The sequence below is a fragment of the Mytilus californianus genome, unplaced genomic scaffold (genome assembly GCF_021869535.1).
Source record: "Mytilus californianus isolate M0D057914Y unplaced genomic scaffold, xbMytCali1.0.p SCAF_4, whole genome shotgun sequence".
NCBI classification, from domain to species: domain Eukaryota; kingdom Metazoa; phylum Mollusca; class Bivalvia; order Mytilida; family Mytilidae; genus Mytilus; species Mytilus californianus.
In genome coordinates, this window is record NW_026262690.1 from 78,734,016 (window position 1) to 78,759,803 (window position 25,788).

The 25,788-nt window shown below is 31.3% G+C and overlaps 1 protein-coding gene across 8 annotated transcripts in view; it reads left to right on the forward strand.

Moving 5' to 3' along the window:
- Positions 1-25,788, forward strand: part of LOC127738574 (dynein axonemal heavy chain 6-like) — a 136,123-nt gene that overhangs the window by 59,156 nt on the left and 51,179 nt on the right. For 5 of the 8 annotated variants that reach the window (XM_052249865.1, XM_052249871.1, XM_052249870.1 and 2 more), the window contains 12 exons: positions 3,097-3,363; positions 3,885-4,140; positions 7,434-7,599; positions 8,337-8,363; positions 9,423-9,670; positions 9,942-10,211; positions 10,538-11,019; positions 11,726-11,814; positions 12,291-12,510; positions 12,681-12,851; positions 18,588-18,755; positions 19,713-19,742. In XM_052249865.1, the coding sequence (XP_052105825.1) occupies positions 3,097-3,363; positions 3,885-4,140; positions 7,434-7,599; positions 8,337-8,363; positions 9,423-9,670; positions 9,942-10,211; positions 10,538-11,019; positions 11,726-11,814; positions 12,291-12,510; positions 12,681-12,851; positions 18,588-18,755; positions 19,713-19,742 (2,394 nt within the window). Of the gene's footprint in view, positions 1-3,096; positions 3,364-3,884; positions 4,141-7,433; positions 7,600-8,336; positions 8,364-9,422; positions 9,671-9,941; positions 10,212-10,537; positions 11,020-11,725; positions 11,815-12,290; positions 12,511-12,680; positions 12,852-18,587; positions 18,756-19,443; positions 19,468-19,712; positions 19,743-25,788 lie in introns of all 8 variants that reach the window. The other 3 variants (XM_052249867.1, XM_052249869.1, XM_052249868.1) reach the window with 3 other exon arrangements.

A 25,788-nucleotide genomic window follows, 5' to 3' on the forward strand; every position in this document is an offset into this window, starting at 1 on the left:
CGACTTTAGTCGTAAAAGCGAGACATAGCGATCCTACATTCCCTCTGTGGTTAAAGTTTTTGAAATTTTAATAACTTTCTTAAACTATCCTGGATTTCTACCAAACTTGGACAGAAGCTTGTTTATGATCAGAAGATAGTATCCAGAAGTAAATTTTGTAAAAATAAAATTCTATTTTTTCCGTATTTTACTTACAAATGGACTTAGTATTTCTGCCGGAAAATATAACATTCACTCTGTGGTTAAAGTTTTTAAAATTTTAATAACTTTCTTAAACTATCCTGGGTTTGTACCAAACTTGGACAGAAGCTTGTTTATGATCATAAGATAGTATCCAGAAGTAAATTTTGTAAAAAAATAAATCCATTTTTTCCTTATTTTATTTTTAAATGGACTTAGATTTTCTGCCAGGAAACAACACATTCACTCTGTGGTTAAAGTTTTGAAAATTTTAATAACTTTCTTATACTATTTTGGATTTGTACCAAACTTGGACAGAAGCTTGTTTATGATCAAATGCTAGTATCTAGAAGGAAATTTTGTTTTCTTCCAGTTAACATTACATTCAGTCTGCAGTTAAAGTTTTTAAACATTTATTAGATTCATAAACTATCCTTGGACAGAAGCTTCTTACAATCAAAAGATAGTATCAAGAGGAATATTTTTATTGATTTACTTCCTCATTTTTGTTGAGCCTGCGATTAACAGAAAAAGTAGGCGAGACACTGGGTTCCGCAGAACCCTTACGAATTTTTTGTAATGTTAATTTCTTTCTTATTATGAGTAATAGGATAACTATATTTAGTATGTGCGTACCTTGCAAGGTCCTCATGCCCGTCAGACAATTTTCATTTTACCTCGACCTCATTTCATGGATCAGTGAACAAGGTTAAGTTTTCGTGGTCAAGTCCATATATCAGATACTGTAAGCAGTAGGTCTACTATATTTGGTATATGTAATAATTGTAAGGTGTACATGTCCAACTGGTAGGTGTCATCTGGCCTTGACCTCATTTTCATGGTTCAGTGGTCAAAGTTAAGTTTTTGAGTTTTGGTCTTTTTTTCTAATACTATATGCAATAGGTCAACTATATTTGGTGTATGGAAATATTTTATGATGTACATGTTAGTCTCACAGGTTTTATTTGACCTTGACCTCATTTTCACGGTTGATTTCTCAGTGTTAAGTTTTAGTGTTTTGGTCTGTTTTTCTTCAACTATAAGCAATAGATCAACTATATTTGTTGTATGGAAGGATTGTAAGGTGTATATGTCTGTCTGGTAGGTATCATCTGACCTTGACCTCATTTTCATGGTTCATTGGTCAATGTTAAGTTTTCATGGTTAAGTTTGTTTCTTAGATACTATAAGCAATAGGTCAACTATATTTAATGCATAAATTTATTGTAAGGTGTACATGTCTGCCTGGCATGGTTCATCTGACCTTGACCTCATTTTCATGGTTCATTGGTCAATGTTAAGTTTTCTTGGTTAAGACTGTTTCTTTTATACTATAAGCAATAGGTCAACTATGTTTGGTTTATTGAATGATTGTAAGGTGTACATGTATATCTCGTTTGGTTTATCTGACCTTGACCTCATTTTCTTGGATCATGTTAAGTTTATGTGTTACTTGTAGTAAAGCTTTATATTTAGGACTATCAATATAAAATCAATGGTTAGTAAAGAAGGCGAGACATTTCAGTGTGTGCACTCTTGTTTTTTACTACGATGTTTCCAAATGTTTGTTATTGAAGACGAAAAAACCCGAGAGTACCGAACATATCTGGTGTAACTGACATTACCTGTACACAACACATGTAGATTTGACCTGGCCAACGGTTAATTACATGTAACAAGTGATAATAGTTTGATTGCATAATAAACAGGTGTCAGCTCAGGTGATAGAATATTAATATGGCTTCTGTCTATGGCACACGCAAAGGATGATTAAAGGGAAATACCGGCAATGATCAGCTGATGATAGAAAAGTGGAATGTTGTTGTCAAAACATTATTGCCAATATTGGAAGGTTTTGAAGCCGAAAAAAAAACATTTAATTAACTTTCAACTCATTAAAAAAAAAAAAAAAAAAAAAAAAAAAAAAACCTATTTCGCACTCCAATGCGTACATTAAAGGATTTTCATCATGCTCAACAAGATCCAAACTGACAGCAGAAAACATTGACTCAAAGACAATTCACAGCATCCTGAGTATAAAAAATAAACAAACTGTTACCAGGATCAGGATTACTTTATATATTTAGAGCAGAGTCAAGTTTATTGAAAGCAGCCAAGTCAGCTTGTACAGTTGTACTTTTTAGTCTTACATGACCAAGTGTCAAAGACCAGTGATTCAGTTATTAAATAATATATGTCAATGGTATATAGATCTATATAGACAGTGATTTAGCTAAAAATAGTAAAATACTTTACACTGTTTGAGTCTTAAGTTTTCTAGAAAAAAGACTTTCTTAATGCTTAAAAACCATGCATTACTATTGTTATTGTTTGTTATTTTTTTCCATTTATTTATCATGTTATAAATGTATAGCATATTTCTTTCTTATTTATCTATACCAATGAATGAATGATATTGAATACAAATAAAAGGAGATGGAGACATGAATACAAATCTATACACAAAGAAAAGGTCATAGCGCTATATTTACAAGCAGTCAACAATCAATTATCAAAAACAAAGCAAGAAACAGAATCTTCTCAATATTTCCTTCTGCAATGTGATATCATTCAAATAGAAAGGCTACAAAGGTACTATAAACACATTACATTCGGATGGAAGGTTGAAGAAAAAAACACTTTAAACATCAATAAAAGACAATTTCTACATCATACGGTTACATTTACGACAAAATTTTTGTCGATAAAAAACCTCCTGATCTGAGTCCTAATCTCCTGACCAAAATTTCCAAATCTCCTGATCTGAGTTTCACAGTCCATCACATGTATGTCTAGTATCACAAGCTTTTTTTCAGCTTATTAAAGCTTTTGTTATTGGCTAATAAAGGTTAAGACTTCATACAGCATGGAAAATGTTCTGCCTTGTATCATTTATTATGCAACATATTCTTACAGCCAAAAGAAGCTGAAACAGAGAGTGATATGGAGGAAGAGAAGAAGGAACAGAATCTACATATAGAATGGAAATGGTTAGTGTTAGACGGCCCTGTTGATACTCTATGGGTGGAGAATCTTAACACAGTACTGGACGATTCTAAAGTTCTCTGTCTGGCCAATGGTCAGAGAATTCATCTGGCTTCTGGAATGAGACTGATATTTGAAGTTGACAATCTATCACAAGCCAGTCCTGCTACTATCAGTAGATGTGCAATGGTGTATATGGTAAGATTTTTCTTATTTATTCCCTTTATACAGTACAGTCAATTTCTGTAGCAGTTTGGTCAGCTTGACCTACATTTCACACTTGAGCAACTAAGGTTCAAATTTTGTTTTCAAATCCATGTCAGAAACCCATGTTTTTTAACACTAAAATTCATATACTTTACATTATTTGTCAGCAAAATTTAGGACACTGTGACTTGAGTAGTTTCAGTTACTTTCCCTATATGGATTATAACTTGTAAACACATGGTGTTAAACCAGCGATGTTATTCTCCTACAGTCTCCTTTTATAGAACAACTCTTTTTCAGATCAGTTGGTAACTATGACCTACTTTTTATGCTTGAACCAAGTTGGTAGGTTGAGGTAATCAGATTGGTTAATAGTTTTGATGTTTAGAACAGTATGTTCCACTACATTCATATTTCCTAGTACAATATTAAAGTAAAATTTAAATGAAAAGAATGAGTATTTCTTTTCTAATAATTTAAACCTTTAACTTTAAATTTTTCCATATTTTTAGGATCCAGTAGATCTTGGATGGCAGCCTTATGTGAAAACATGGCTTCAAAAGTTACCTAAAGACATCCCTGAGAGTGCAAAGAAACATCTAATGGCATTGTTTGATTACACCATAGAGAAAGGTCTGAAGTTTAAACAGAAGCATATACGATTTCAACCTATTGAAGCTCCGACATTATCCACCATAATGACACTGTGTAACATCCTGACTGCTTACTTTGATTTTATGTTACAACATGGAGGATTTGGAAATCCAGGTATAAAATATGTAAAGTGATATATTGCAGTCAATAATTAGGCTTTTATGTTTATGCTTCAACTGTCTGTAAGAAATGGTTATTATACACCTGCTTTAAAAAAGTGGGGTATACTGTTTTACCTCTGTCTGTCCGTCAGTCCGTCTGTCCGTCTGTCCGTCCCATGAATATTTTTTGTCGCATCTTTCTCAGGAACTACATTACAAGGATTTCTGAAATTTGGTTTCAGGGTTTATATAAGTCAGCTATACTGTGTGATGCGTTTTCAGATTCATCACTCAACAACTTCTTGTTTACTGAACACTTACATCATTTTACACATGACATCCAAGTTGAAAATTTTCGTCACATTTTTCTCAGGAACTACATTACAAGGATTTCTGAAATTTGGTTTCAGGGTTTATATAAGTCAGCTATACCGTGTGATGCGTTTTCAGATTCATCACTCAACAACTTCCTGTTTACCGAACACTTACATTGGGCGGCGGGGGTATCATCAGTGGGCAGTAGCTCACAGTTTCACTTGTTTGTTACAGTTGTAGTAATGTTCATATAACATATTTGTTTGTTGCTGTCCGTTAACAAAAAATCTTATCCTTTCAGGTATTGTTGTAACTGGCTGATTTTTTTTTACCAAATTAAAGTTGATATTAGTGTACAATAAATAAAATTAAGCAAAATATGCTGCAAAATGAAAGATAGAAAGATAGAATGAAATCCGATCATTGGATATCATGCTTTCACTATCCAAAACATTTTGAACGATAATAAGAGATTTTCAAATGTACATGTAATAAATTAAAGTCTTTATATTTTTATTTATTTATTTCAATTTTTACAAAACTAGGTTTGTCATTTGTCTAAATAAGTTAACAACAAAAAGAACATAAGAAATATTTACAGATAATTTTGATTACAAGATTACTATGTTTTTTTCACCAGATCCCAAACCGGCAAAAGGTAATAAGATTTTGTCGTATTGTAGTAGTTTCAAATATTTTTATAAGAAATTCACTGCATAATGAATCAGGGTTTATTATCACTTTTCTACATGGAATAGTATTTTCAAGGATAATTTTACTTGAATGGTAATATATAACACTATGGGTTTTATTGGCAATACCAAAAGTGTGAATTTTATATCTATCTATTTCCAGTACCTATATGTTTCTCTTCTGTATATTCTTAAAGGAACCCTGACAAATATTTTCTTATTTGATCTTCACTAGTGAACAAATGTTATTACAAATATTTTGTCCTGAATTAAAATTAGAGGTTTATTTTGCTAGTCATACCAAAGCGTTTTCGTGTCAGATTTGGAAAATTAGGTATAGTGTTTAATGTAGAACTGTGTGACACTGTTATTTGATTGGCCAAAGCAAAATTGTTCGTTTTATATACTCCATTCAATAATTAAAAGTTATTGTTTGGGTTTTTACAAATTAACACATGTATGTTTATATAAAAATCTAAAACCAACATTTTTGCATGACCTGTTCTTGACGCCAACCAAATAAACATATGTCTTTTTGTAATCTGTTTTTCAAAACTTCTGTTTTTGAACTATCTTTCTGAAAGTTATTGTGTGTAAACGTTTGAATGAATATCAAAACAGTCATGAATATCTAGAGAATGATTGTTTAGGTAAATTTTTTTATGTGCAAGTTTGATAGTATAAAAATATGTAGTTTAAGATAAAAATGCCTTGATCGTAGAACAAAAAGAGTTCATTAGATTTAGTTAATGTGGAGTATTTTTGAAAGTCATGCAGAAAATAAATTCTGTATTAGTACTCTTTTTTGTGAGAATATTTGTTCAAATGATTATTGAAATTCATGATTTAAAACCTGTGGCAGAACAAATCAGTATTTTGGTTCCAAGGACAGCTCTTGACATCATTTAAATAAAGTTGACTACCTAGATAAAAATAAGTTTTAATTTTGAATTGATTGTAATTAAAACCTGTATGATTTTGTTTAAAGTTTAAACAGAAATAGGTACAAAACTTAACACTGTAATGTTTAAAATTTTATCATTGCTCTATAAACAGCAGCTGATGGTAAGTTGATGGCATTGTTGAGTATAGCCTTCACATTACATATTAAGGCTTTAGCAGTTTATTATAGAATGTTATGCATGTTAATTTGCTTATACATGACACCATCATATTTATTGTATTAAAATCTTTTAAAAAAAAACCCAGAAAATAACCCTTTTATAAACCATGCTATGCACCTGTTGCTTATGGCTTTAGTTATGCTTACAAATTCATCAAGATAGAAAACAAAATGGTTCACAGTAAAAAAAAAGATAAAAGTTTCATCATAATTTACATCGTTTACATCATTATAACCTCCTGTCCTTATCCCTACAGTGTAACCCATATTCAGCACACCTTTGTATTGCCTCCAGTTTACATGGCAGATATACAAACTTGACAAACAATCAGATTTCATTCATTCATACTATATAATATAATTTTCATATCTTACTATAGGTTGAGCATGTCATTGGTTTTATTATTTAAAAATCCTGTGCATGAAGCTTTATACATATACATCTTTTAATGATATAATCTTTTCATTTTACTTATATAATATTAGATATATATCAAAACATAGGTTTTTATTAGATATATTTTGGTTTGATTTTTGTAAGTTATGTGAATTTTTCCTGTGTTGTTGATGGGAAAAAATAGATGTATTAGTCCCAGGTTGTTAAAATAATTTGTTCGTCTGTGCTTACAGTGTAAACCATGCAAGTGTGAACAATTTCTTTGCCAGTTGTAAAATTCTATCTACTTTCCTAAGAATTATTTTTTTTAAAAGTCAGGCATTGAAAACAATTTGCCCAGGTGTATCATGAGAAAATCTTATTATAAGCATCTAGCTATGCCTTTACTGAGTAATTCTGATTTCAGTACATACCACTACTTTAAAAATCTTATGATAAAAGCTAAATTCAACTGACTTGTTGGAAGAAAAAATGGTTAACACATGCATGGTTTGTGCTGTAAGAATATCATGACATCAATACTAGCATTACAGAGAGAATTTTTATTGAGACAAAAACTCATTTCTGTCTTATAAATATGAATTGGATCACATTTCCAGCTTTTTTTTTTAAATACCTTTGACATTACTATATGTAATATCTTGTTTGAGATTGTATAACATTTGAATATTTCATCATTAGGATGCTAATATAAGTCTTTACAGTTGATTAACTGATATTCCTTAGAATCAGAGTTTAATTATTGCAATTTATTATATAGTATATTGATCATTTTACAGACAGGGAGGAAGAAAAGGTAGAAAGTGACCTTAGAACTGAAAGTAGAGGTTCAAGTAGAAGTTCCTCTAGATCTAAGCTGAGAGGTTCAAGGAAACGAACCCAAAAACCACCTAGTGTTCCTAGTATAACAAAGGAAAGCAGTCAAACCACTTCAAAGACTGGAAGGTAATTTGATTTGTCTAAAGGGAGAATAGCTCAGTGTAGTATAAGTTTGTAGTTCTTCTTTTACAAGATAATATCTTCAAAAGGCATGTATTTCTATCTCAAAAGTTAAAAAAATATACAGGACTGAAAATAAAATTGTAGACAAACACACTCAACAGTTTTAATTAACTCTTATTCAATGTTTGTGATTGACAAATGAACATTCCCTTTTGAATTTTTTGTTCCAAAATTATGGAACTTATTCATGGAATATATAAATTGAAAGTTGCTAGGGATAGGCTCATTAAGCTGTTCAGTAAAAATTTTACAAAACTAATCTGATTTCTTTTTAGTAAAAAAAAAAACAGAAAATCTTTTGTCTTTATTGTTAAATAGTCATTGCCATATTACTAGCCTTTCAAAACTGAGGTTGTGAGTCCCAAACCTCACTTGTGGCAAGATTCGTTTACTTCGATTTTAACTGACAATAATTGCCAGTTTTCTTGCCAAAGGTCATGGTTCTCTCTGCTTCCTCTAACAATAAAACTGGATGCCATGAAAAAGCCAAGAGTGTGCTGAAAGTGGCCTTATAAAACCAACAACCAATCAATCACACATTATTCACCTCCCCATATTTTCAACATCACCATATTTCATCTTTAACTTAATTTTTATTACTCATGCACACCTGCTCATTATTAGATATTGTAGATGCATTAGGTAATGCTTGTAGTATACAGTTGTAGTTTATATTTTAGTGTTTATTCTTCGGGGTACAGTTCAGAGTAAGTTGTGTGACGTGTCATAATCACTGTAATAATGTATACACTCAAAATCACATTTTTATTTTTATCGTTGAAAAATATTGTTAACAATATTGGAGCACTTATGGTGAAATGATAAATTTTAGCACACGTTCACAGGTCATTCTTGTCCACTGACCTAAATTTTGAGTATCACACCTAACCCATATTTTTTAATCATCTGTGTACATTTTATGATAAGATATTACACTGTTAACAGAGGTCATATCCTGCATAGTCTCTTTTAGAACTGGACAGGTATGATGCAGTGAAGTTGACCTTTTTTAAAGCCACACAGATATTCATGCAGTATGTCTTGTTCACTGTATTTCAGGAAAAATTAAAAATACTGGAACAAAAATAATAGTTAATTGTTATGACCCACCTACGATAGTAGAGGGGCATTATGTTTTCCGGTCCGTCTGTCTGTCCTGCTATCAATTAAAGTTTTTGGTCAAGGTAGTTTTTGATGAAGTTGAAGTCCAATCAACTTGCAACTTAGTACACATGTTCCCTATGATATGAACTTTCTAATTTTAATTCCAAATTAGAGTTTTGACCCCAATTTCACGGTCCACTGAACATAGAAAATGATAGTGCGAGTGGGGCATCCATGTACTATGTACACATTCTTGTTTAATGTTTATTTTGTCTCAGATGATTGTTGATTTATAAGAAGAGTGGAATCTGCTTGTATTTTGAAAAATCGATAAATGTAGGATAGCTCCAATTTATTATTTCCTTATGAAAAATTTCTAGTTTATATTGAAGAATAAATCTCTATACCTTAAAATATTCCTTTGCAGATCACTTTTATAAAAGCATATTTGAATAAGTGTTAAAAAAATTAGAAGAGGCATGTACTGAAAGAATGTCTACTGACATCCAGATATAAGTGTTTTCTTAAAGTCTAAATTGATATTTTGGGATAGCATTGCCACACTAAAATACAACAAATATAACATGATCACTTTTACTGTTTTAAGAGTAGATTGCAATGTAAATAGATGTGTAAAATAAAAAGTTGTTTCCCCCTTTCAGGCCAGACCCAGATTCAGACAGAATATTGTATCTAATGAAGAATCCAAGTCAGTTTTTAAACGTACTAGGGAAACTTTTTGTCTTTGCCTACACATGGAGTATTGGAGGAAACTTCCACAGACAGGAGGACGTTGACGAAGACGATAATGTCAACAGACGCGGACAAGATAAAGTAGAGAAGGATATTAACATCTGTAATGAGTTTGATAACTTCATGAGAGAACTGTTTGAAGTGGAACCTCCACTAGGTATTTTAATTCTTTTTTACATTCTATTTATTGTTTGTGTATAATAGAATATAGGGAACTGATAAACCTTATTGAGATCTTAAATTCAAGTCAACAAGCAAGAATTTAAATGAAAATTCAACAAAACAAATCTGTTTCATTTTTAATCAGGGAAATGACCTTTGAATGTAAATGTATACAGATTTCCAAATGTTTCTTTGAAATTTGATCGAAAACAAAAAATAACATACTATGGCTATAATATTAAAACAAATTATCTTTTTATTTTTAGGTGTAAGACTACCAACAGGAAACAGAAGTATCTATGGTTACTTTATTGACATGGAATCTGGTAACTTTGTGCCTTGGGATACCCTGGTCCCTACCACTCGATGGTTGATAGAGAGAGGAGCTATAATTACTATAGGGGAGACAATGGGTGTATCCTCTGGTCAAAAGAAGAAGAGAGAAGAACAGGAGATTACACCAACAGTAGACATCGTCAGGTTCTCCTTCCTGTCAGGATTACTGCTCCTTAATAGACGTGCTGTGTTATTGACAGGTAAAATGGGTTCTTTTAATTTTAAGTTGTTGTGGATTCATTATTATTCGTGGAATATCATTTCATATGGATTTCAAGGGTACAAGTGAAGCATGAATTTAAATATTCAGCGGAGTAAACAATTTCTATAGGTTTGTATGCAGAAGTAAAATAGGCTGTAAAAGATATATTGTTTATTTTTTTGGCAAAAAATGAGAAAAAATGAAGAATGTTTTCCTGATGTATAGTAAAATTAAAATTTGAATAAAAAACGCAGAACCAAAAACATTGAATACAAAAATGTAACAAAAACTCTTACTCATTATATACAATTTTCATATTTGTAGGTGATTCTGGAGTTGGTAAATCAGCCTTGATTAACTACATGTTAGGAAAATTGTCACAAGATGGAGGTACAACAACTAAAAGTAATACAATCCTTGGCAGTGTCCTCAATTACTCCTCTAAACATTCCTCTTTACTGGATAACATTGCTAGCCTCACTAAGTTTGGAGAAGAAGAGGAAGGTAAAGATTTAGATGTCCTCATGGGATCCTCTAAACCCAAAGCGTCAACTGGTATCCTGTATTCTATGATACAATGCAGTGCTCAGACAACATCAGCCAGGTTACAGGACAATATTATGCTGAAGCTGATGAAAAAGGGCAAGGACACACTTGGAGCTCCCAGAGGAAGGAAAAAGTTTGTGTTTGTTGATGATCTCAATATGCCTGCGCCAGAGGAATATGGAGCTCAACCTCCACTAGAACTTCTGAGACAATTCTTGGAATCGGGTGGATTCTATGACACAAAGAGCCTCTCATGGAAGGTATGCTCTGTTTTATGTTGTAAATCATATTATTTTTGTTTTCAAGACAAGTTTGTATAGTGAACTAAAAATGTGGCAGTCATTTTGATTAGTCCATCAATAAAAGCATGTTTGCTTTGACTGAATCATAAGATTTTAACAGTATCTTATAATTGGTTAAACTAAGCTCTCTCTTTTGTTTTTGAGATTGTTCACACTTTTGATATTCCACAGTTTTGGAGCCCTGTTATTGGAAAAAGAAAAAATCAAGTTTGTTCCAACAAAAAGAGTAATAGTAAAAGTGGCAAAGTAAAAATTTGACTTTATCTTAGGATTGACAAAAGATCAAGATCCTTTTGATTTTGATGATTTCTACTTTTGTTGCATCATAGTTACAGAACTGAACTATTGAAAATCGGACAACTCACCCAAAATGTGAAATATTTTCAAGATTTTAGGATTGATGAAAGAAAACTCCTTCTACTAAAAAAGGGTGTCTCTTCTCAAGGAGCTTTATATTGATGAAATTGTAAAGAACAAGCTATTTAGATGAAGAACACATTTGAGTTTTCATTTGTTTAGATTGACCTTAATATGCTTGAAATATTTGCCACTGGATGTTAAGCAAACAGTATGAATCAGTTATTTGAGTATATGTGGTCTATGTATTGATTTTAGTTTATTATGACATTATACTTGATTGATTTATGTTTTTTTACCATTGCAGACAATATTTGATGTAACAGTTGTTGCTGCTTGTGGCCCTCCAGGTGGGGGTAGAAATCCCATCAGTCCAAGGCTTCTGAAGAACTTCTGGTAAATAACTGTCCTTATTAGAATTACTTCCCCTGGACAGAGTATATAATGGTGTGGCATTTTAAAATATTTGTCTGTTTATCCAATGGTTAATTTCAATGTTTGTACAAAAATGAAAATAGCGTCATGTCATTGTTTGTGACGTTGTTAGCCAATCACAATGTTCTGGTGTACACTTTTGAAAATATAACCCAGAATGCATTCTGAAACGGAAATTATGTTCCTCTGAGTATTCGTAACTACCATCTATAAAAAAATATATTATAGATGTAATCTTAGCTTATGTGAAATTATTTATATAATTTTCCGTTTTGGCTGCTTTTATTTAGTTACCATAGTTCAAACTTTCTAAAAATTCACAATTATATGAATGTTGTAACATGTTTACCAATTATTTTTCCTACACATTTCTTAGATAATTGTAAGTGTGAAAATGTTGTATATCAAGATAACCTTCACAATATTTTCTATTGTAGTATATTTGCCATGCCGTTACCGTCTACCAGATCTCTACAACATATTTATCAAGTCCAGTTGGGAAGATTCTTCCAGGAAGGAGAATTTGCCTCAGAAGTTAAGGAACAGTTACTTCCCTTGGTGTCAGCCAGCATAGCTGTATACTACAGGATGGGAAATAACATGCTACCCACACCAGCCAAGTCACATTATACATTTAATTTGAGAGATTTGTCTAAGGTAAGGCACAGAATGATACTTCTTATTTCACCAGCAAATGAATTATTCACATTTAAAGGTCATACATTTTCATTATAATATGTCAGTATAAAATTAATCTCTCTATTGCAATTAGTCCTCTAATTGATAATGATTTCCAATTATTTCTTTAACTTTATTTTTTGTCATAGGTTATACAAGGATTATTACAAGCCCATGAATCTGTTATAGTCAGTAAAGACAATATTGCAGGATTATTTGCTCATGAAGTGACCAGAGTTTTCCACGATAGACTGATTTGTCCAGAAGATAGAGTTATGTTCTACCAGTTCTTGTCTGACAACCTTCATGATTATTTCAAGGTACAAAAAGCAGTAAAATGGTTACATTTATCAGATATGAAAAAAATGCAGAAACAGATGTTTTTTTATTACAAATAGTATCAGTCCATTTAAACATTCTGCAGTCTTCTTGTTTTTGTGGTCAAACCCCAAAATTTTGAGTTATTTTGACTACCAAGATGAAAAGACAACAAATCTAATGATTTCGACAAAAAATATTCTTCATATACTAATAGGACAACCCAGCTGGTTGTCATAGAACCATGTGACACAGATGATAGGCACTCGTCTTGTAAATTTTAAGTATACAATTTATGGTATAAATGAATAAAAATATCAGTAGAACTTTTTTTGTTTTCCTGCAGAAAGGTGAAGGTCAGAGAGCAAAGGTATGATAAAAGTAAAAAAGGGATAGATAGGGAATGTAGTTATAATCCATTGCTAATTAGTATACCTTTATGTTCATGCCTAGAATATAGAGGGAATATAATAGAAGTAATTGTTGTTTAGAGGAAATACTATAGGAGTAACTGTTTTGACCATATGCATGAACATACCTTGCAAGCAATTCCCAAATACTTACTTAGTGGTCTAAGATGATATTATTGGATAACAAAATGCATCTAAGTGAATCTGATATTTGCAACAAAATGAAGCTCATTTGGAGTCAGATTTCATTGGCCTTGGTTGAATTTGGCATGTTCATTTTCTTTAGAAACAGTTAAAGGTTTATCAAGTCTTTAATAATTATCTGCATTCTTGTAAATTGCATAGGTGGATTCAATCAGTTATTTAACTGGTTTTGGTTATTTTGCTTCATGAAATTTTTTCTGATAGTTGCTGGACTTGGAAAGAGCTGATAAAAAATACACGTTTGAAGGGGTTAGAGGTGTTTTCTGATAAATTTGAATGATTTCAGTAATTTTATTGGTATGATTGTTCATCTAGGAATGTTTGTCATCCTTCCATCAAAAAGCTCGCCATGCTATTCCTTTTCAAACATCACAAACTTTGGTCAATATTACATTTAGCTTCCCTGTATGAATTTGCTATACCCATTTACTAGCACAACTTATTTAGACTTGGCAATTTTGATCCTTCCATACAATTTAGCTTGCCTCTCTAAATTTGCTATTCCTCTTTACTTTGGCTCTGGGTAGCTGTCTCATTAATGAATAGCACACGTCTCTTATGTGTACATTGATATTGGTATACATTTTGAAGAAACATTCCTTTTACCACAAGTGACAGAAATTACATTTAATCCAACTGTCATAGGTTATACAAGGATTATTACAAGCCCATGAATCTGTTTAATCTTGCAAATATCAGAAGATTAAAATATATAGAATCATCTGGATAAGACTGTGACCCATATCTCTGTTCAGTACTGGTACTTTGTGAATTTCTATCTTAAATAATACATGGGACCTCATCTGAGGCAGCCTGAATATTGATGTAATTAGTAACATTTTATTGTTTGATACTTCATGAACTACCAACAGGCAGTGTGGTATTGGTATACAATGGCATAAATCCATAACAAATAAAATGCTTCGCTGGGGCGCAGCTTGATACGACCGCAGAGGTCGAACCCTGAACAGTTGGGGCAAGTATGGACACAAAATTCAAGCTTGATACAGCTATGACTTTGGATTGTCATTAAATATTTGACACAGCATAGGTTTCTGACACAGGATGAATGTGGTGTAAGAACTGGAAAATATTTAATTTACCTATTATGGTGGAATCTCCATAAACTAAATTGTTTGTTAATTTCAATATATCAAAGAATATGTAGAATTCAATGTTTGATGTAATGCAATAAAGTTGAAATTTGGACCGTTTTTGTTCAATGTGGACCAATTTGGTAACATGTATAAATAATCAAAAATCTAAATACATGGGAGCCCATTTAAATACATCATAAAGGTATTAAAATAGAAAGTGACATCATAGTCATGGCTAAAAATAAACAAAAATCCTTAATCAGCAACATTTAAAGTAATATCTAAAAATAAAATTCCTTTGTAACCATAAAAACCCATTTAAATACATCATAAAGATATTAAAATAGAAAATGACATCATAGTCATGGCTAAACATAGCAAAAAACCCTTAATCAGCATCATTTAACAGTAATATCTAAAAATGGAAATTACATCATAAAGGTATTAAAATAGAAAATGACATCATAGTCATGGCTAAAAATAAACAAAATCCTTAATCAGCATCAGCAACATTTTATAGTAATATCTAAAAATAAAATTCCTTTGTAACCATAAAAGCCCATTTAAATACATCATAACAGATATTAAAATAGAAAATGACATCATAGTCATGGCTAAACATAGCAAAAACCTTAATCAGCATCATTTAACAGTAATATCTAAAAATAAAAATTTCTTTGCAACCATAAAAGTAAAATAGAAAATGACATCATAATCATAGCTAAAAATAAACAAAATTTTTTTTTATTGGCAAATTTTAAATGGAGTTTATTATACTAAAACAATAAATTTGCAACCATAAACATGATAAAACCCCATTTAAACACATCATAAAAGTATTAAATAATTCAACTACATCATAAGGCTATAAAAATAGAAAATGACTTCATAGTCAAGGCTAAAGGTAAACAAAAAACCTTCATCAGCAAAATTTTATATTGGCAAATTTCCAATGAAGTTTATTACACTAAAATTGTTGGCAAATTTCCAATGCATTTATTAACAATAAAGTTATTGGCAAATTTCCAATTTACATAATTTAAAAGCAGTGTAGATGAGATATTTAAATGAGTTTGAATTACCAACCTTACACTGCTTTTAAATAATGTTCTTTACTCAATTATTTGTCTATTAAAATGGAAACCCTTGTTTTTTAACCTTTTTTCCCCTTATTCCTTAAACATTAGAGCACACTAAAAAAATCCTTATTTTCGACCAATATTTGGCCCCTTATTCATAAATGTTTGAGCAATTAACCCCAAAACTCAATTCCTACTTTCTCTTCGTGATAAAAAATAACTAACTTAAAATGTAAATTTTAAACAAAAAAAAAAGGAAAACAAAAAATTACCCCTTTTTTGACCCCCGCCCCCCTTATGATTCATCACCCCCACCCCCCTTTCCCCCCAAACCAAGCTCAATAACAGCCTTGCCTTTGTGGTATGGTACCTTGTAATACAATTTTAGAGAGATCCATACACTTGAACACAAGTTATTGTCTAGAAACTAAAAAATGCTTATTTTAAACCCCTTTTTAGGCCCCTTATTACTAAACGTTTTGGGCAATTACCACAACACTCAATTCCAGCTTTCCCTTTGTGAAATGGAACCTTGTAGTAAAATTTCAGAAAGATCCATACACTTACACACAAGTTATTGTCATGAAACTAGAAAAATGCTTGTTTTTTGCCCCCTTTTGGCCCCTTATTCCTAAAATTTTGAGGCAATTAACCCCAAAATCAATCCCAGCATTGACCCTTTGTGATATGGAATCTTGTGGTACAATGTCAAAGAGATCCATATGCTAACACACAAGTTATGTCTGGAAGTTACAAAAATGCTTATTTTCGGCCCCTTTTTGGCCCCTAATTCCTTAACTGTTGGTACCATAACCCCCAAAATCAATCCCCACCTTCCTATTGTGGTATTGAACCTTATGGTAAAATTTCATAGAGATCCATTCACTTAAACTAAAGTTAGAGTGCGAAAACCATTGTGTATTCGGACGACGACGACGCCAACGTCATACCAATATACGACCTCAAATTTTTTTGCGGTCGTATAAAAACTGGTTGCTGCCTCTCCTCCCAGCATGCAACAATAATATGTGAAGGCAAACATTGGCCTTTTCAGTATGGAAATGAATCTACTTGAGGCTATCAGCTTTTTACCACAAAATAGATCACCATGATCCATATTTCATAGTTGGCTGGTTTTATTGTAGATCACCATGATCCATATTTCATAGTTGGCTGGTTTTATTGTAGATCACCATGATCCATATTTCATAGTTGGCTGGTTTTATTGTAGATCACCATGATCCATATTTCATAGTTGGCTGGTTTTATTGTAGATCACCATGATCCATATTTCATAGTTGACTGGTTTTATTGTAGATCACCATGATCCATATTTCATAGTTGACTGGTTTTATTGTAGATCCTCATGATCCATATTTCATAGTTGACTGGTTTTATTGTAGATCACCATGATCCTTATTTCATAGTTGACTGGTTTTATTTTAGATAACCTATTGTTTTATAACAGTACTGGTAATTAGTTAGTAGTATTTAATCTAATTGAAATAGTCTTTGATTGTTGAATTTTCCCAGTGTTCTCTTCCATGATTAAGTCTGAATGTTGATAATGTTAATATTATTAAATTTGCTTAACATATCAAATTAGCATGATATATTCAGTATTGTTTTAAATATTTCTAAATGTTGTTCATATAGGCAGACATGCCACAATAATAAAATGGTTAAAAAGAAAATTTAGTTTAAACATATTTTATTGGCATAAACAAAAATTGGATTAGACACAAGTCAAACAGACACATGTAGTCTTCTCCATTTAGCATATTTAACAATTCAATATATAAGAGTAGTTTACATTAAATGATTTTTCAACATTTGTATAAATTGGACAGAAAATTTGAATGGCACAAAAGAAGAAGAAAATAAACAAACAAACAAAAAAACAAAGCAAAAAAGCATCTGAGCTTGTATGATGATGTGTGTATAGTCATGTTGTACTATCTAAACAAGAAAGAATATCTTTAACCCTCTTATAAATTCAAACACATAATTATATAGGTTGATAGTTCTATATTTAATGAACTGTTATTTGGGAGCCAACTGAAATTTTCTACTTTGTTTTTCTGAATATAATATACATTTAAAGAAGAAATGATGCGAATCTTCATGATTCACACTGTAGTGGCAAGATGGATTAGCAAATAATATTAACTCTATAAAGATCATAATTTAAGGATGATACAGAACATAAAGTTAGGGTGAGAATGATACTTTGTTTGTGACTTCCAAACTTATATTGTTTCAGCATGTATTTATTTCTATTGGCATGTATTTATTACAATTGTGATTTAAGTTTTTTAGTTTCAATTTAAATTTTCTTATTGTATAAGCTTCATGGGTTGACGCATTTTATTCAATGGACATATAGTTGATGGTATAAATGATTCATTAGTTAATGCAAGTCTGCAGAATGGAAGTACATGTATTATATCGTTACCATAGCGTAGCTGATACACAATCATACTTGGGATTTTTAAAAGTGCTGGTATCATAGATAAAAAACTTAATACAAAAATCTAGGAATTTTATAGAAAAATTTAAATCTTGCTTTTTTGACTTCACGACTTGGTATCTTCTCCATCCTTTTTATCTACTTTTCTTGTGATGCCATTGCTCTGATAGAACATATTCCAAATGACTTCAGTTCTTATATAGGGATAATTTGAGATCTCACATTACAAATGCAAAGTACAGTACTGAATAAGCACCCTGATTTTTTTTTCAGTCAGAACAAAGATTTTTATCACATAATTCATGAAAACGTAAATCCAAGAGTAAAAATAAAATAGCTTCAATTATACTGCAGCTTAATTTGTTATTTTAATTTCCCTTGAATTGTCAATTTATATTTTAACTTTGTCAGAACTCAATAATATCTCATCTTATAAAATACAAATGACCACAGTTTAACAATATTTTGATGTAATCAGGTTAAATGGACACCAGAACAACTGATGTCAGAACAGATTTTGTTTGGAGATTTCTTTGATGTCGGTGACAAGGCCTCTGCACGTGTGTACAGACCCATCAGCGATAGAAAGAAGTTACGTCAAGTTCTGGAGGAATACTATATGAGGATGAGCTTTGGAAACACAAAGGTATTATAGAATGGTTTTATCTCTTGCAAAGTACCAGCTCTCATCAAATACATGATATATGCAAATAAATATAAGTGATAAAGGGCTTCAGGTACTCATGAAGAATATTTAGTGCACAGATGAAGAATTTTTTAAGTTATGCAATTATTCACCAAGTCATTTCTAAAGACAAACACAAATGTTTGGCATCTTTTGTATTTAAGCATTTGCATTGAATAAATTTTATTCATAAATTATAATTTGTTTATTAGACTGATTCAATCAGAAACCTGCTATTTGGTATTTTTGTTTAAATTAATTTTCACTCTCAGTCAATCTTACAAATTTCATATATATTGAAATCGTTTAAAATATATATTTTCGTTTTTTTTTTATCTTTGGGGTAACTTTTTTCTGTTTTGTTGCAAAGAAAATAAAACCTTTCCCCAGAATCAGTTGGTGTTTACCTGGCCATTTAAATTTTTGCAAAGTTGATTATCCATTTAATAAATACAATAGCTATTGTTCTATGTGGAGTTCATTCAAAGGAAACTTTAAATTTCTCCTTAACAAACCATTTATTCATTGATTAATTTGGCTGTACAAAAAAAGGTTTTATTTCCTTCTCAATAAGTTGGTATGGAAAATCCACATCTCTTGAGAAGTATTTCTTGTTTTGCTTTTATATGTTAATGACATTTTATTTCAGTTTTTCTATATTGCTGAAGAAATGGTATATAAAGCCTAGTCTATTTTAATCTAAACTTTTATTGGTCATGGTTTTGTACAATTTTTATGTATTTTAGCAAAATTGGATTTTTTGGTTGTACTGTGAAACAATACAGACTGGTTTAGCACTGGGGTTTTTATTCATTTTTAAGGGGAATTTGATCATTGCATTATAATGTGTTATATTCATCATTACACCTTAAAATCCACACTTTAACTTTTCTTAATATTACTATTTTGCTTGGTTAGAAGTCACAGGACAATACTTTAGCTAAAGAAGTAAGTGATATTGCTCCCTACAATAACAAGAATGGTTTGTGCAGAAAGTCTACCTTATTAACATTTCATGGCTGACATTAACAATTGTAGAGAGAAAGTTCCGGTACAACCACACTGTGTCTTAAAAGAGTTTAAAAAAAATCACCTTGTTCCCCAAAGAAAAATGCACATTTCATCCTTTAATTTATCAAACTATTCCATCAAAGTGCCTGGACCTGTCTATCAGCAATTGTTGCAATGATGCTAATGAGTTTGAAGAGATGTTTCCCAAAATAGACCAGATAATATGGACTCAATGTTTTTTGGTTATACCTTAAATTTTGGTTTATTTGTTTATTATTGTCTATTCTTATTTATACTTTGAATTGTAATTTATAAAGGGTTATTTTCATTTTATTGTCTTAGGTGGATATCACTGCTCGTCAAATGTTAGTCCCGGGGTTATCATAAGCCAAATTATTAATGCTATCTCCACTGATATCATTTAAAACTTACATTTCATGATTTTTTTGTTCTATCTATCTTGGGGGTGTTAAATGTCCTAAACAGCAACTTAATACTCTTGAGCTGGACTGAAATTTCCTGTTGATAAATTTAGAAATCATTCAGAATCCAACATTCCAACTCCTTCAGGCAAAGTTGATCTTTGATGATTTTGGCTATACTGTTTAGGTTCCTCTTGGTCATATACCTTCCTGGGTACCGTTTCACAAAGCCTTCATAAGTCTACGTGTCATTGTACGTTCATCGTAAATGAATCGTAGGTTTTACAGCCGTTTCACAAAGCCGTCGTAAGTTAAGATGAGCGTAAATAGTACATAAATCCTGGCGTAACTTACTACAGCTATACCCAGTTGTATCTCGAACGTAGTTTTTCCGCGAATATGAATTAAACCATATCTAAGATGGCTTTATTCTCGATCAAGATGCCGCAAATGTTAGAAGACGAAGAAGAATCTTCAATATTAGAACCACACTTTCTTCATTTGATCATTTTGAAAATGAAATGGATATTATATCCAGATACAGACTAGATAGACACAGTATCAATGAAATAATATTTGCAATAGAACCAGATAATATAAAACATGATACAAATGGGTCCCATGCACTTACTCCTGAAACGCAGGTTTTGTTAGCTTTGCGCTACTCACTGGTTCTCCGGTAAAGCGCCTATTTTATGACACTGTTTTGTCCCATCGTAACAAAGCAAAACTAACGGCTTCAAGTTATATACCCGTAGCTTGTTATACTTATATCTGAGATTTTTATATTTCTTTATTATCTATATTTTTATAGAGTTTAGTACATATTGCACAACGATAGTGATCGTACCGGCCGTCATAATGTTTCTTCGTAAACCTGTAATTCCTGTTAACGGATAGAAGACCAAGCAAGACTAAATATTTAGCAACACATAGAGTGTGATATGAGTTAAATTTGATTATAAGGTTACCATAAATAATTCTGTTTTTAAGGTTACAATAAATAATTTTGTTAAATGGTCATTTATTCCAAATCATATCAGTCTTGAAAACTAAACAAAGTTGAAAACTGCAGAGATTTGTTAAGCATGTAATCTCCGTGGAATGGTATATTCTAAACAAACACCTATTTTGAAAATAAATTCTACATCCAACAGGTCGATATCGGTGTCAACATTCAATTTTAATACAACTTCTATCTTCAAATTCACGTATTATGTTTTATAAATGACGAAATCATCGAATTGTAATCTCCGTTCACGTTTTTGTGAAGAGTGCTTTCTTTCACGTCCGCACTTCTATCGAGTATGGCATGCCAAATAAACATTTTAGATAATAATTACGGATGGCGAATATATAAATTACATATCAATATCTTACATTGTAATTCAGACGACATAAGAAGACACCATGTCACAATTTTAATCAGTCAATTGTTTTAGTTTAACAGAGTTGCTTTTTTTCTTAGATCTACAAAAAAACAAAAAAAAAACGAACTGGATGTTTTTTTATCAATATTAATGCAAGTAAATAATTTTAACCCGTTTTCAATATTAAAGATCTGAAACTTTCATTATTGATATAAATTTGATACAGAATTTAATACGATTAAACAATTATGCAAGTAGTCATAAAAATTGCTCTGCCTAATGAGTCTAATAAATCATATTGCACAGGGAGAGAAGCTTTTAAATACTTTCTTTCATTAAAAATGAAATTACAACATCGGCTTAGAGGGCATGGTATATATTGTCCGTTACATTTATTAACAACACCTTGTACAAATATTCTTTTCGAAAAATAAAAACAGTTAAATAGAACAAACAAAACTATCCGTCACAATGATATATGAGGGGTCTGAATTAGGGGAAAAAAGGGGGTGGGGGTTTACATTTCTGTATTCTGTAATTCTTTTGGCCATCTTTCTCTATTCAGTAAGAAATAGGCTTATTCTGTAAATTCTTGTGTTCAGACCGTGCATATGAAAATTTCCTATTGTATCATGATTTTGACATGATAGATCTTTTTGTCTGTATCAACGACATATAAATATTTGAATCTACATTTTAGATTAATACAAAAAATCAAAATTCTCTGCTCTATAGATTTTCATAAATGGAGTCTAAAATATATCCATAATAAATGCACCGTATCAAATGCATATATGAGAACAACTACTAATAAACTGCTACGCGTCGAATACTATGTATAGAGACATGCATCATACATCTAAGTTAAAAGACAAATTAAAAAAAAAAGGAATTCTAAAAGCTTTCTTTGACAAATTTTATACTAACTTCATTTTAACAAGTTAAAATTACATTTTCTAAAATAGAGCTAAGAACTGTTTGTAATGTTGTAAATTTAATTTGTTTGAAATTTTTATTTAAATACGCTGTTGGAGATTACTAATTAGTGTCTTCGATAATGAAAAATTCTTCATCGAACAGTCTCATTATCATGTCGGTATTCGAAATGACTCGTTTCATTGTAATTACAAAAAATAGGTCATAATAACATGACATGAGTTTTTTTTTGCTTCAGAATGTTCTAGATGAATAAAAAAAAGCAAATTTTAGACAATGTTACCTCATAAGCCTGGAAGTGGCTAGTCACATATAGTTAACGGCGTTTTTCTCACAATGATGTTCTACCTCCATAAGCCTGGAAATGTCGTGGCGGGTCACATATAATCAATCCTTCTGACTTCATAAATTTTGTTAGAGAGTCGGCTGAATTAAGACGTTATGTGATGAAAATTAATTAATTTCCTTCCGTGAAAATGCATCGCATGTACAATAGAAATGAATCGCCCCTACAGTAAAAATGAAAGTCTAGTATCATTAATCGACAGTAAACATGAATCGCATATCGAAAACAGCATAGTGAAATTTAATTTAATATCAACAAGCTGAATAACAAAACCTGTTTTAAGTTATACAACATTAATAATTATGTTAAAAGGTACATTTTTCTGCAAATGAAACTTAACTGCTGCTTTTAAATCTCTTGCACGCTCTGTTCGTGAACTATTCTTAATATTTATCTATTTGTGTATCAATTTTACACCTGGATGGCTGTAGGCGCGATGAAAACTCGTCCGCATCTCATACCTATATCATGAATTTATAAAAACAGTACACATCATATCATATTTCTTATTCTATTCAAAAATCATGAATTTGTCGTCTGTTCATTTATCATTCTACATTAGAAATTCATAACGGATACAGTGAAAATGGTATTTCAGGATTCGCACATTATATACACTGGTTTTGTTTATTTTTATTGGACATTTTTATTTAATTCTTTTTCAACGACAACGCATGCAACTTCTTATTTCTTGTTTGAAAATTCTTCTCTTGGTCATAAATCTGCATGAAATATATGCCACTGTATGTTCAGAAAACAGCAATCAATCAATCATATCTCCTCTAAAGTTGCAGTACTATAATAACTTTAGACATTATTAAATAATTGTTAAAAAATTCGTTTAATCCTTTGATCAGATATAAACACGTCTCGTCACTCTCCTATTATTTCAAATTTCCGATACAAAGAAAAAAGTATTATTGAATATCAAAGGAAGTAACCCATCAAAGGAAGTAACCCATCAAAGATACAAGGCTTGTGTTTCGTCTACAAATGAAAAACATACGTACACACCAACTCACCAGATTCGCTCGTCCTCAAAAATATAAATATAAAAACAATTATATACAAAATAAAGGATCAGGTCACCCCAGATGCCGCACAAATGCCAAGGCAACGAACGAGAAACCGGAAAGGACATACTTGGATTCCAAACTGATACCACTAAATGACCAGCTGTATTCCTGGTAGAGGAAAGCCGAAAATCCTACGATAAAGCATTTCGGAAAGAAACTACCGATCCATTAGGGGAACAACAGCTAAAACCCTCAGACATCAGATAAATTGGTCTGATAGTCTCCCACACGGAAACTACTAATGGATTCCATCTGACTATATGTCTCAAACAAACCTGAAAATATCTGCAGAAGCTTTCCTCAACAAAAAAATAGATCCAAAACATAAAATATAAGATGTAAGGATAACAATATTTATCCATGAAACCAATTTGGCAAAACAATTTCAATGATGTTGAAGGATTCTCTCTGCAAACATTTTCACGTCCGCTCTCATCGGCATGCTCGACTCATCGATCTGTAAAAGAAGAGTGTGCCATATTCTGATGTAAATAAACTACGATTCACACCTCCTGTTTACAGAGTTCCGTTTTACGATACACTTACGATGATACACAGTGCGTAGCTTGCGATCAACTTAGTAGTCCTTTACGATGCCTTTGTGAAACACAAGTAACGTGAACGTAGAACCACACGTAAACGGATCGTAAAATGATACGATGATCGTAAGTTAAGAAGGCTTTGTGAAATGGTGGCCAGGTTTTTTTTTATTTTGGTTTGAGTGTTCCTAATGAAAGTTAATCCAGAAAACGGCTTTACATGGACCAAATTTATAAAGTGTTAATTTCATTTAGTACTGTAAATTCAGAAATTATTGCGAGGTTTTTATTAATGCGAATAATGCGAGTGGTTGATCATCGCAATAATAAGAACTTGCATTCTGATATCTCATACATACATCTGCATGCAGCTTTTCCTGAAATCGCAATAATTAATCTCGCATTTTTGTTCGTTTTACAAAAATCGTAATAATAAATGCACGCAATAATTTCTGAATTTACAGTAATTATATGATGTTTAACCGTGAGAAATGTCTGTTGTTTTTTCTTACAGTAAAAAAAACAATATTGAAAGGTCAATATTTTTTAATAACTTTGTTATTAGCATAAAATTCTTATGAAAGAAAGCTACAAAAACTAGGCTTTACTTCATGTTATTTTTCTGAACCATTGAGATGCATCAGGTTGATGAAAAGTTATTAACAAACTTTGGTATGGTTGTGACAAGGTGTAAATGACCTCTTGGTTTTCTTCTCACCTGTCCTTGGGTTGCTGTCTCATATTTGATCAATTGATAAAAGTTAATTAAAGGTTGCTTTGTCAACAGTGATTTCACTGACAAACTTACAACAGTAGAGCTTTTCTAATTTAACTTAAACTTTTCTAATATGTAGAATTTAATACTTGCTTAAGGATTACAGAGACTGAAGCAATGGTTTTAGATAGTTTATCTTAGTCTAGCTGGTGTGGTAAAGTTAATAGTGTTCATTGTGATGTGATGATAATAGATTTTTAAAAAAATCATTGAAAAGCAGCATGCATTTGTTTTGTGCACTTTTATCATGTGACTAGTACATATTTATGATGTGACAAGTGCATGTTTATCATGGGACAAGTGCACATTTATCATGTGACGAAGTACATATTTATCATGTGACAAGTGCATATTTATCATGTGACAAGTGCACATTTATATGAATATGAATGCAAGAAAATGTTGTCTTATAAAAATGTGTGACTTTTGTTGTCTTTCACTTGACCTACTGCCAGCATGATATTTTGACATTGCCATTCTTATGTGGGGGAAAAACAATTTGAAGAAAATTTAGGGTTC